The 12,705-nt window shown below is 41.9% G+C and overlaps 1 protein-coding gene and 1 long non-coding RNA gene across 2 annotated transcripts; both read right to left on the bottom strand.

Moving 5' to 3' along the window:
• Positions 1 to 884: 884 nt before the first annotated feature.
• On the bottom strand, positions 885 to 5,793 carry LOC110494598 (putative G protein-coupled receptor 173). The gene has a single exon (XM_021569809.3). It carries the CDS (start codon positions 4,001 to 4,003, stop codon positions 2,882 to 2,884), a length of 1,122 nt encoding a protein of 373 aa, XP_021425484.2. The 5' UTR covers positions 4,004 to 5,793; the 3' UTR covers positions 885 to 2,881.
• Positions 5,794 to 5,800: 7 nt separating this feature from the next.
• On the bottom strand, positions 5,801 to 10,321 carry LOC149976101 (uncharacterized). The gene is made up of 3 exons (XR_016488047.1): positions 9,976 to 10,321; positions 7,579 to 8,788; positions 5,801 to 6,284 (listed from the first exon to the last, which is right to left on the bottom strand). It is a non-coding gene; the product is annotated as an uncharacterized LOC149976101 (long non-coding RNA).
• Between the last annotated feature and the right edge of the window lie 2,384 nt (positions 10,322 to 12,705).

The raw sequence follows: 12,705 nt of genomic DNA, 5'->3' as shown, positions 1-12,705 counted from the left end.
TAGTTAATTATTAATATATATTTTTTATTTTATTTAACCTTTATTTAACTAGGCAAGTCAGTTAAGAACAAATTCTTATTTATAATGACGGCCTACCGGGGAACACTGGGTTAGCCACCTTGGGGTGGCAGGTAGGCTAGTGGTTAGAGTATTGTGCCAGTAACCAAAAGGTTGCTAGATCAAATCCCTGAGCTGACAAGGTAAACATCTGTTGTTCTACTCATGAACAAGGTAGTTAATCCACTGTTTCTAGGCTGTCATTGTAAGTAAGAGTTTGTTGTTAACTGACTTGCCTAGTTAAATGAAGGTAAAATTCAGGGGCAGAACAACATATTTTTACCTTGTCAGTTCAGGGATTCAATCCAGCAAGCTTCCAGTTACTGTCCCAATGCTCTAACCACTAGGCTACCTGCCACCCCAACAAAGCAACAAAGTAGCATCTTAGCTTCCCAATAATTTGAAGAGTTTGGGCATTTAGAGGTTAAAACAGAAAGTGCTATTTGCCACTCAATTTAACAAAGAGCTTTCTCTGTTAATAAGAGGGAGCAGGTCTCCAGAAATCCGACAGCTATGAAATTGTGTAATTTTCTGGGTACATTTTACAGGGCATTTATTTATAGCTCAAAGCTATAATTAGATTTGTCCGATGTTCGGTGACTCATATTAATCTCATTCTTTATTCATGGGAAACTGTGTTATTCAGATCTAGTTACATTTCAGACAAGTTTCTCAATATTCATAAAGCTTGGCTTCTTAATGGAGCAATCTCCCAATGTCCCAAATATAGAGCGTACTCACAGATGGGGTGGGTATCTTCTGCAATTAATATAAATGAATTGGTCAAAGCTGACAGTATCTGACAGACCGTAAAATGTGTATCTCAATAAGTTGATAATCTGTTTATTAGGTCCAAGTAGTGTACCATAACATAATGTACAGAAATTCTTCTCTAGATGGAAAAACAAAAAATATAACCAAGTTTTCTGTACAATGATGTTAAGCTGAGAGATGAGCTATGCCATAAATGAAGCTGTGGTGCAGTTTGGGTAATGCAAACACAGCCTATTACAAAGCCGATAATCAGATTTTACGAGCCAAACAGTCCCTCCCATGGTAATAGAACAGTATACAATTATGACATTGGCTTGTATAAGCCACAACGTGTAGAGCCCTGCCATTTCAATGTAGGTATATTCAGACAATGGCACCATAAACTCTTTGCAATAACTCAGACTTCATCCGAACTTACTCTGGGGATGAAATGTTATATTGCATTTTGAACATATTTCAGGTGTGCAAAACTGCCTCTGAGAAACTAACAGAGGCAAATGTGGGGTCAACAATATGGCCGTGTACATGCAAAAATGTTCAAGAGGCACTTCTAAGCAAAACAAAGCAGCAGAGAGAGTTCTCCTGGGGTAGAGCTGTTGTATAAAAAATGTCTGATCTGAAATTATACTGCATGAGAGAATTCACAGGTGAGAACGTTTCAGTCGTTCAGAAGCAACAGAGTCATGCTGGGAGTAGAGCGGAGCAGGCATGTTGTGATGGTAATGGTTATGAATGCAGTGATGCTGGGCCGGGCCAGGCCAGGGAGGGAGGGTGCACAGTAGGTATACTGTAGGTACACCGGGATGCTCTACCCAGAAACATCAGCTCAGCAGTTCCCACTCTATCCCACTTCTCCCTAGGGAAGTCAACCCGGGCTACAAAGATTAAGGACTACAGTTAGCTGACAAATGTTCATTTACATGCCTGCAACTGAGATGAGCAGTGATCAGAATAATGACTCTATTATACACGGTTGGATTTTTTACATACTGAAAGGTGCATGCTGGTTAGTTAAAGTCTTATGAGAAGAATGGAGTGTGTAAGCAGAGGCAAACTGGACTCTTGCTGCACTGCTTTTTCAGAAGCACAAACTTTCTAAGGCCGGCTAAATTCTCGGGGACATGAATGATGGTAGCATTTTACATTACAGTGCAGAATAAAGTGGTAATAACATGGTAATAGTATGGTAACAAGTTAGCTGAGCACAAGGAAAACATGATCTGCCCAGATACCCCAATTTTAGTATAATTATATTATTGTTTCAGGGTAATACAACCCCCCACATGTTGTGCTATAGAGGAGGTAATGATACAACAAAATATGGTCAATTGTTCAGTTAGCGTTTGAGGATGAGTGGTAGAAAATAGGATGTGTCTATATCGTTATTGGATTGAAACACATAACGGATATTGTTCAGTTACCTGTATAACAGAATAAAATCAATACTAATCATGAATCTGTTGTTTATTTACTCAGAAGTACAAACATTGCAAACATCTCTCTGCAGCACTGATGCTTTGCTTCTTTTAGAGTTCCATCGTCCTTGTCCATAGAAAAAAACATGTCATGTGTCTTTTTTACAGGGAATGTGCAAGGTATACATTTTTATCAACACATGTTATTAAAATCCAGGAAGAAAATGTATTTGCAAAAGACTGTAAAAGTTTGTTTTATCACCTTCTCCACACAAATAATTATATGAAGATTTTATGAAAGCTACAACATATTTGATTTTTTTTAAAGTTCAGAAATAAACAGCTTTAGAGAATGTACAGAATTGTCTTATGCTCTTGTAACTGAATTGCCATAGGCCTACATTACTCAAATAATATCCCAATGAGATTCTTCAAATATGCAACATTATTAGTAGGCCTATTCGAAATACAGATTGGCAACATTTTGCACTTTCTGTAAGTGCAAATCACAAAATATGGCCAGCCTGTGTGGGAAAATTGGACAAGCTTAGCAACAGAGTAATATCACCTAAGGCATCAAAACCAACATGACAGTTCTGTTATTTTCCCCTTGTCTAAAACAACAGTAGAACCTATCAGATGACACAGTATGGCTCCATAGACATAGGCGTCTGTGTGCTGAGACAACATGGGAAACTGGCTCTGAGGCGCGATCTCAGCTCCTTGTTGAATATGAAACAAATAATGGGATTCGCCCCCGCCTGAACGAACGTCATCCACACGGCTGCAGTCAGGTAGACCTGTGGAATTGTGCCTCCTTTAACAAACACTCGAATGTAGCAAGTAACAATGTACGGGGCCCAGAGGATAAGAAACGCCAGGGTTATCATGTAATACATTTTCCCTATGCGTTTTTCCATTTTAAATTCATCCAAGACAAGCAGCCTTCTGTTTCCATTATGCGAAGTTTGTCTGATTCCCACCAATGTTGGTGGGGTGGGACCACGTCCAAATCCTGCTATCCAATTGGCGGCTGCCTGCCCAGTTGCACCTGGCCCGTGAAAGGTCCAGTTTTGGCTTATTGCTGGGACAAGCTGAGCGGGTTTCATCTTCCGATGGTCGTACACGAAACACAACATTTTTATGTAAACAACGTGCGTTGTTCCCACGATGACAGCCAGCATCAACATGAAACCCAGGGTGTCATTTGCTTTCACATATCGGTGCTCAAAAATGCATTGTTCCTCTTCATGGATGAATTTGTAGGTGCCAACGTCAAATACAGGGGGGAAAGCCATAGCGACAGAGAGGGTCCAGACCATGCAAATCACTGCCACACATGTCCACAATGTCATTCGTTTGGAATAAAACCTGTGGTGTGCAATCGCCATGTATCTGGTTACACTGACGCAGAAGAGCATAAACGCTACATGAAAACAAAAAAGGACCGAGAGGAACGCGATCATTTTGCAACGTATAATGCTGTACGTCCAGGTGGAACGGTTGTTGATTGATATCATCACAAACGGCAAACACACGGCAGACCGTATTACATCTGCCAAGCACAGATCAAGTAGAAAAAAATACGGAGCCTTGTGAAGGGAGATGTCTTTCAGCACCAGCAGGGACAACGCCGCATTCCCGAAAAGGCTGATGCAAATGACCAGACCGAGCGAGGCCAGTTTCACCGCAGAGGCGGTGATGGCATAATTATGTAGTGTGGGACTGCTTTCCCCAAACTCGCTTGAATTTGCCATCTATGTAACCAAGCTATTGTCAAAGGCGCGTGTATTCTATATCCCCACATCAAGTGGTCGTGCTTTCCCCGGTCGAAGTAGGCCTATCAATGATTGATAAAAATTGGCCAGCAAGAAATTAACATGATGCACGATTATGTTACACTACCTCACGGTGAACAGCATCTAGGTTTTAACCGTTTTAGAATATCATTCATTATTCTCCTGGATTTGAAGCATTGCCTGATTTCAGAAGCGACTGAGGTCCATCGAAATGTATTTTCTTGTTATCCTTCATCTCACACGTTTCCGTTTTGAATATGAAATAGGCTACACCCATGTTCGTAGTTCCATTTTCTGCTGATAGCAAACAAATTGCTCTGAAACATGCCGTCTTTGCACACACCATCTTAAATGGATCCGTTTAACTGCCAGACATTTCAAGAACACATCTCCATTTCCACTGATGCTGGGGTTCTCGTTCGTCTTGAGGAATAAATAAACATAAATCGGAGGACAGGCCGTCATCATCTCTTCAGCACGCAATTAACAGGGTTGGGTAGACTATAGCCAAACCACTGTTCAGTCCACTCAATCGAAGGCATGGCGTACGAATACATCCAGCAATACAAACTAATGCATATCTATAAACTACAACCGTTGGTTTGCATTTGAGGAAAAGCCTACACTTTACGTTTTCAAACGAGGTTGAATCGATTATGATAAGGTGGAGAGACACTGAACAGCGCCGGCTAATGTCGAGATAGATTAAATGTAGGCTCATCCACGTCCTCGGATCAGAAACAGTTGTCCGATCTCCTGTGCGCTACATTAGTCTGCGGCGCTACATGGAATCATTCAATAATTAGATCCTGTCTCGTGCATTCCCAAGGCATGATTTTCCATGTCTAGAAAGGCTTGTCAAATTCAATCGTTTCCGAGTGCTCAGTTCCTTTTACACTGAGGCAACTTTAAAGGCACAGTCATGTGTTTACAACCAACCTAACCTAAAATCCTCTCATTTGAAATATAAGTAATTGAGTCAATGCATAGACATACAGGTCATACAGGACAGCTGCATTATGAATAATGCCACCACAGTAGCCTATATAAAGGGTTTCTATTCCGGTTTCTACTGTTTTAGTCTTATATTTTCAAATTAAATCCCATTTTGACTTGTCAATATGCAGGGTAGGCTTACACAATTTTGCCAACATGATTGGTTGGCACCACCAAGTATGCTAAGCCTATTACACTATATCCCCACGATTGTTTTTAACCGACCATAATATGACAATTTAATAATTATAAGACAGAAGCCCACATATTACTATCACCAATTAATTATATGTGATGTGTTAGATGAATATCTATCTTATTTAACAAACTGTATGCACATACTGTAATATGGCACGATATAGGATATTTGACTCCATTAAACATTAGCACGTCAATGGAGTTGATAACACAAATCTGGCAGCTGTGATTCACTAGTGCCATCTGCAGCCTACTTGTGTGAGAGATAGAGAGAGAGAGAGAGAGAGAGAGAGAGAGCAGAGAGAGAAAGAAAGCAGAGAGAGAGATAGAGAGAAAGCGGAGAGAGAGAGAGAGGTCCATTAAGGGTCCATTTCCTTTAGCTCATAATTTGAAGGAAAATAGCCCTCTATCCTAAAAACCTAGATACAAAAGACTGAATAAGTAATGATCAATAAAAAGATAGGCAATAACTTGGTGAATGGCAGGTGACTCTGGATCACAGGGAGAATAAGACATCAAATGTATGGGCTATGCCCAGGAAGTAGTGTTTAGTCTTGCCTGCTGGTGCTCATTTAATTTAATGTGATGTACATTGTCTGTCTGTGGATTTTGTACACTAGGGGAACTCTTTACATGGGGTTTTAGGTCACTGGTCACATGTACAGGTATGTAGCCCATAGACCATATATAGTATATACAGTGCCTTCGAAAAGTTTTCAAACCCCTCCACATTTTGCTAAAAAAAACAGGTTTTTAGATTTTTTTTACAAATATACAATAAATATATCAAAACAAAAAATATCACATTTACATACAGTGGTGGAAAAAGTACCCAATTGTCATACTTGAGTAAAAGTAAAGATACCATAATAAAAAATGACTCAAGTAAATGTGAAAGTCAACAAGTAAAATACTACTTGAGTAAAACATCTCACTTGGGTTGAGGTCAGGTGATTGTGGAGGCCAGGTCATCTGATGCAGCACTCCATCACTCTCATTGGTCAAATAGCCCTATCACAGCCTGGAGGTGTGTTGGGTCATTGCCCTGTTGAAAAACAAATGATAGTCCCACTAAGCGCAAACCAGATGGGATGGCGTATCGCTACAGAATGCTTTGGTAGCCATGCTGGTTAAGTGTGCCTTGAATTCTAAATAAATCACAGACAGACATTGTCACCAGCAAAGCACCCCCACACCATCACACCTCCTCCTCCATGCTTCACGGTCGGAACCACACATGTGGAGATAATCCGTTCACCTACTCTGCATCTCACAAAGAAAATGGAGGTTGGAACCAAAAATCTAAAATTTGACCAAAGGACAGTTTTCCACTGGTCTAATGTCCATTGCTCGTGTATCTTGGCCCAATCAAGTCTCTTCTTCTTATTGGTGTCCTTTGGTAGTGTTTTTTTTGCAGCAATTCGACCTCGAAGGCCTGATTCACGCAGTCTCCTCTGAACAGTTGATGTTGAGATGTGTCTGTTACTTGAACTCTGTGAAGCATTGATTTGGGCTGCAATCTCAGGTGCAGGGGGACACGTCTGGCACTGCAGGATTTGAGTCCCTGGCGGCGTAGTGTGTTACTGAAATATCAGCAACAATGTGTGAAAACCTTGTGAAGACTTACAGAAAACGTTTGACCTCTGTCATTGCCAACAAAGGGTATATAACAAAGTATTGAGATAAACTTTTGTTATTGCCCAAATACTTATTTTCCACCATCATTTGCAAATTAATTTAATAAAAAATCCTACAATGTGATTTTCTGGATTTTTTTTCTCATTTTGTCTGTCATAGTTGACGTGTACCTATGATGAAAATTACAGGCCTCTCTCATATTTTTAAGTGGGAGAACCTGCACAATTGGTGGCTGACTAAATATTTTTTTCCCCCACTGTATATAAAGTAATCAAGGAGGTGATGGAGTCCAGGTGAGTGTCATATTGCGCTAATGTACGTAACGATGGTGACAGGTGTGCGCCTTAACGAGCAGCCTGGTGACCTAGAGGCCGGAGAGGGAGCACCCGTGACACCAATTATCTCCTGTGTATTTATACCTGCATTTTCTGTTTGTCTGTTGCCAGTTTGTCTTGTCCCATCAAGTCCTACCAGCGTGTTCCCGTATTTCCTCTGCTCTAGTTTTTGTTTTCCCCAGTCTACCCAGTTCTGACATTTCTGCCTGTCCTAACACTGATCCTGCCTAACATCCTGTACCTGCCTGACTCTGATTTGGATTACGACTCTTTGCCTGCCTTGACTTACCTTTTGCCTTCTTCGTTCCCCTCGGACTTCTCGAAGATAGAGAATTTGATAACACTGACGTCCGGGAGGGAACTCACCTGGGCTACAGTGGTGTGGGTGCAACAGTCCACCGTTTGCCTCAATCTGGAGGAGTTCATGGTGGTGGAGGTACATAAAGTGTTTGATTCTCCATTGTCAGGGAGAGAGGCTGCTCGTAGGATGCTCCAACTACGCCAGGATTCCTGTAGTGTGGCAGACCACGTGGTGGATTATAACACGCAGGCGGCTGAGAGTGCCTGGAACCCGGAAGCCCTGTTCGACACGTTCCTTCACCGGTTATCGAAGGTGATTGAAGATGAGCTTGCAGCCCGGGAGTTGCCCACGAAGCTCGATTCCGTCATAGCCTCGACCATCCAGATCGATGAGCGGCTACGGGAATGTAAGGAGGGAGAGGGAGACTGTTCCCTGTCGGCCTCGCTCGTCCTCAATTTCTACCTTGCTTCCGAGGAATCCCGGAAATCCCCAAAGTCTACATTTCCAAATGGATCGTTGTCACCCGAGTTCTCTCGTAAATCACAGAGGGCTCTCGACTTGCCTCCTCCGGAGCCCATGCAACTGGGCATGGCTAGATTGTCTCCTGCTGAGTGCTTACACAGACTAAACACCAAGAGCTATCTGTATTGTGAAACTACGGGGATTTTCTTATCTACCTGCCCATTAAAAGACCAGGCTGATTAGTAGGTATGGGGATGGGCCTGGCTAACCGGATGTTTGTAAAGGATTCTGCCCATGCTCCGGTTCTGGAATGGGCATATTCTTTGAGGCTCACCTGTATTTCTGGCTCCCGTAAGACCTTGGCTTTCGTCTGACAACGTTTTTGATGGCCCACCATGGTTCCTGACGGCTCCGCATTCATGCACCGTGTGTGCGCAGAACAAGACTCTGCGGCATGCTCTGGCTGGCCTCCTTCAACCACTCCCTGTTCCTCACCTCCCCTGGTCCCATATATTATCGGTCTTCATCACAGGTCTCCCTCCGTCAGATGGCAACACCACCATCCTTACAGTGGTGGATAGCCGCCCATTTTATCCCCCTTCCTAAGTTTCCTCAGCTAAGTAGACGGCCCAGCTCATGGTATAGCACATCTTCCGGATCCATAGACTTCCGGTCAACATGGTCTCCGATCGCGGTCCTCAGTTCTCATCCTGGTTCTGGAAGGCGTTCTGTTCCCTCATTGGGTTGTCGGCCAGCCTGTTCTCTGGTTTTCATCCCCAGTCTAACTGACAGTTGGAGCAAGCCAATCAGGACCTGGAGACAACACACACAAAACTGTTGAGCGTGAAAAACCCAGCAGTGCTGCAGTTCTTGACACACTCAAACCGGTGCGCCTGACCCCTACTACCATACCCTGTTCAAAGGCACTTCAATCTTTTGTCTTAGCCATTCATCCTCTAAATGGCACACTTGCACAATAGATGTCTCAATTGTCTCAAGGCTTAAAAATACTTCTTTAACCTGTCTCCTCTTTTTCTACACTGATTGAAGTGGATTTAACAAGTGACATCAATAAGGGATCACAGCTTTCAACTGGATTCACCTGTCCGTCTATATCAGGCATGGGAAACTGGCAGCCACGCGGCCCACGGCCCCCCTTTTGTAGGCCCACGGACCATTTTTTTTATTTATTATTTGTTAAAGATCTCAGTCGGGGTCTCAACTTACTGTTTAGAGTTAGAATAATAGACAAGGTGCAATTTCAAAATTTGTTTGTGCATCAGCAGCCACTCAATTAGCCCATGTTAGCAATTTTGCTTCGATTAGTAAATTAGTCTAGGGCATAGCTATCTAAACTTGTAGTAAGCATGGTCGAATTACTGACCTGGGTTGGGCCCATCAGTTATTATATTAAAAACGGCAAAGATTTGCCTCCACCCTATACTGCCCTGCCAAGTAAAAAGGCTAATAGAGTGGAACTGGTTTCACAGTGACTTTATGCAGTTACTGCTAACATGACCCCCATTTTCTCCAAAACAGAATACAATAGAGGCAGGATACTTGTCCACATGATTAAGCATGTATTTAATGTAGCAAAAATGACATTAATTAATTCTCAACCAAATTAGCTGTACAATTGCACATTTTTCTGCCCCATAGCAAAATGTGTAGAATTGCAGGAAATAAACTTTAACCTCTCTGGCACAGGCATGCCGCTAGCGACCCACCTCAACAACATCCGGTGAAATTGCAGAGAACTAAATTCAAAATACAGAAATAGTCATAATAAACATTCATAAAAATACAAGTGTTATACGTCGGCTTAAAGATTAACTTCTTGTTAATCCAGCCACTTTGTCAGATTTCAAAAAGGCTTTATGGTGAAATCATACCATGTGATTATCTGAGGACAATGCCCCACTTACAAAAGCATACAAACATTTTCCAACCAAGTAGAGGAATCACGAAAGTCAGAAACAGCGATACAATTAATCACTTACCTTTGAAGATCTTCATCTGGTTGCAGTCACAAGAGTCCTAGCTACACAATAAATGTTTGTTTTGTTCGATAAAGTCCCTCTTTATATCCCAAAAACTTTTGTAGGCATGTTTTGTTCAGTAATCCACTGGCTCAAAGGCGATCAAATCATGCAGACAAATACATCCTAATAGTACCGGTAAAGTTCGTCGAAATATGTCAAACGATGTTTACAATTAATCCTCAGGTTGTCAATTGTCTAAATAATCGATAATATTTCAACCGGACAATAGCATATTCAATAGAAAGGAAAAAGGACAAAGGGCGCTCACACAGCCACGCTCGCAAACCAGCACTGCATGCTTCCTCAGTCCCCTAACAGGAAGGTCTCATTCTTCTTCATTTTTGAGAAAACAAGCCTGAAACAATGTCTAAAGACTGTTGACATCTAGTGGAAGCCATAGGAACGGCAATCTGGGTCCTATTAGATACTCAATAAGCATTCAATTGAAAACCCCCCACATCAAAGAAATACCACTTCCTGGATGGATTTTCCTCAGGTTTTCGCCTTCCATATCAATTCTGTTATACTCACAGACATTATTTTAACAGTTTTGGAAACTTTAGTGTTTTCTATCCAAATCTATCAATTATATGCGTATCCTAGCTTCTGGGCCTGAGTAACAGGCAGTTCACTTTGGGAACGTCATTCATCCGAATTTCCGAAAAAACTTAAATCTAAAAACATGTTCTCTTCGGTGTCACAAGGTGGGAACGCAGACCCACGAGCCACTGCGGCCCCTCATGATGAGTTCTGTTTTTTTTTGTGGCTCCTACCCCCATCAAAGTTGCCCATCCCTTTTCCTACCCGACCTCCCTTTCCTCTCCTCATTCCCTATCTCCCTTTCTTTATCTAATTTCCTTTCCTAGCTCCTTTTCTCATTTCCTAGCTATCTTTCCTAACATCATTTCCTTCTTCCTTTCCTTCTCTAATTTTCTTTCCTAGATTCCTTTCCACCATTCCTAGCTCCCTTTCCTTTCCTCCTTTCCTAGCTTCCTCTCACAGGTGGCTGGTGGCACCTTAGCCAAACTTTCATACCATAACCGCTAACCGCTACACACAGCCTACATCGTTGTCACCATATTAGCTAATGTCATAGTCAACATAGCTACTAGAACTAATGCGTTAGTAAACCTGCTACAATCACGTAGTACAGTGTATAGCAAGCAGGTTGGTATTTTATTAGGAGCCCTATTAGCTGTTGCAAAAGCAGCACCTACTCTTTCAGGGGTCCACACAAAATATTAAACATGACATAATACAGAACATTAATAGACAACAGCTCAAGGACAGAACTACATGTTTTTTTATATATACATATTTTTTACAAAAGGCACATGAAGCCTACGTATTAATACATACACGCAAACTATCTAGGTCAAATAGGGGAGAGGTGTTTTTTGAAACCAGGTTTGCTGTTCATTTGAGCAATATGAGATGGAACGAAGTTCCATGCAATAATGGCTCTATATAATACTGTACCCTTTCTTGAATTTGTTCTGGATTTGGGGACTGTGAAAAGGCATGGTGGCATGTTTGGTGCGGTAAGTGTGTGTCAGAGCTCTGTGTAAGTTGACTATAACAATTTGGTATTTTCAACACAATAATGTTTCTTGTAAAAAGAAGAAGTGATGCAGTCAGTCTCTTCTCAACTCCTAACCACGGAGAGACTGGCATGCATAGGATTTATATCAGCCCTCTGATTACAATGAAGAGCAAGACGTGCAGCTCTGTTCTGGGCCAGCTGCAGCTTCACTAGCTCTTTCCTTGCAGCACTCGATAACACAACTGAACAATAATCAAGATAAGACAAAACTAGAGACTGCAGGACTTGCTTTTTGGAGTGTGGTGTCAAAAAAGCAGTGCATCTCTTTATTTCAGACAGACCTCTCCCCATCTTTACATCCATTGAATATATATGTTTTGACCATGACAGTTTACAATCTAAGGTATAGACCATGACAGTTTACAATCTAAGGTAAAGCAAAGTAATTTAGTCTCCTCAACTTGATCAACAGCCACACCATTCATTACCAGATTCAGCTGAGGTCTAAAACTTAGGCAATGATTTGTACTAAATACAATGCTCTTAGTTTTAGAGATTTTCAGGACCAGTTTATTACTGGCCACCCATTCTAAAACAGACTGCAACACGTTGTTTGTCACACCGGGATCTGTTTCACCTGCCTTGTACTTGTCTCCATCCCCCACTAGGTGTCTCCTATTCTTCCCCATTATCCTCTGTGAATTTATACCTATTCTGTATGTCTGTTGCCAGTTTGTCTTGTTTTGTCAGGTCTTACCAGCGTGTTTCCCGTTTCTCCAATTCTCATTTTCTTGTCTTCTGCTTGTCCTGATCCTGCCCGCCATTCTGACCCTTAATGACTCTGCCTTGGATTACGAACATCTGCCTGCCCTCGATCTGCCCCTTGGTGTTAATAAATACTCAGAGAATCTAACTACCTGCCTCCTGTGTCTGTATCTGGGTCACATCCTGAGTCGTGATATTGTTAAGGGTTTCAGTGACTTCATTAGCTGTGGTTGCTGATGCGTATATGTTTGAATCATCAGCATACATGGACACACATGCTTTGTTAAATGCCAATGGCAGGTCATTGGTAAAAATAGAAAATAGTAGAGGGCCTAGAGATCTGCACTGCGGTACACCACACTTTACATGTTTGACATTAG

Source organism: Oncorhynchus mykiss, chromosome 17, assembly GCF_057628025.1.
Source record: "Oncorhynchus mykiss isolate SJ-2025 chromosome 17, ASM5762802v1, whole genome shotgun sequence".
In the NCBI taxonomy this organism is placed as follows: Eukaryota; Metazoa; Chordata; class Actinopteri; order Salmoniformes; family Salmonidae; genus Oncorhynchus; species Oncorhynchus mykiss.
This window is presented reverse-complemented; position numbering and strand designations above follow the sequence as displayed.

What these genes read in the sequence shown, in the direction of transcription:
- LOC110494598 (XM_021569809.3), bottom strand. Translation starts at nt 4,003, where the DNA reads ATGGCAAATTCAAGCGAGTTTGGGGAAAGCAGTCCCACACTACATAAT.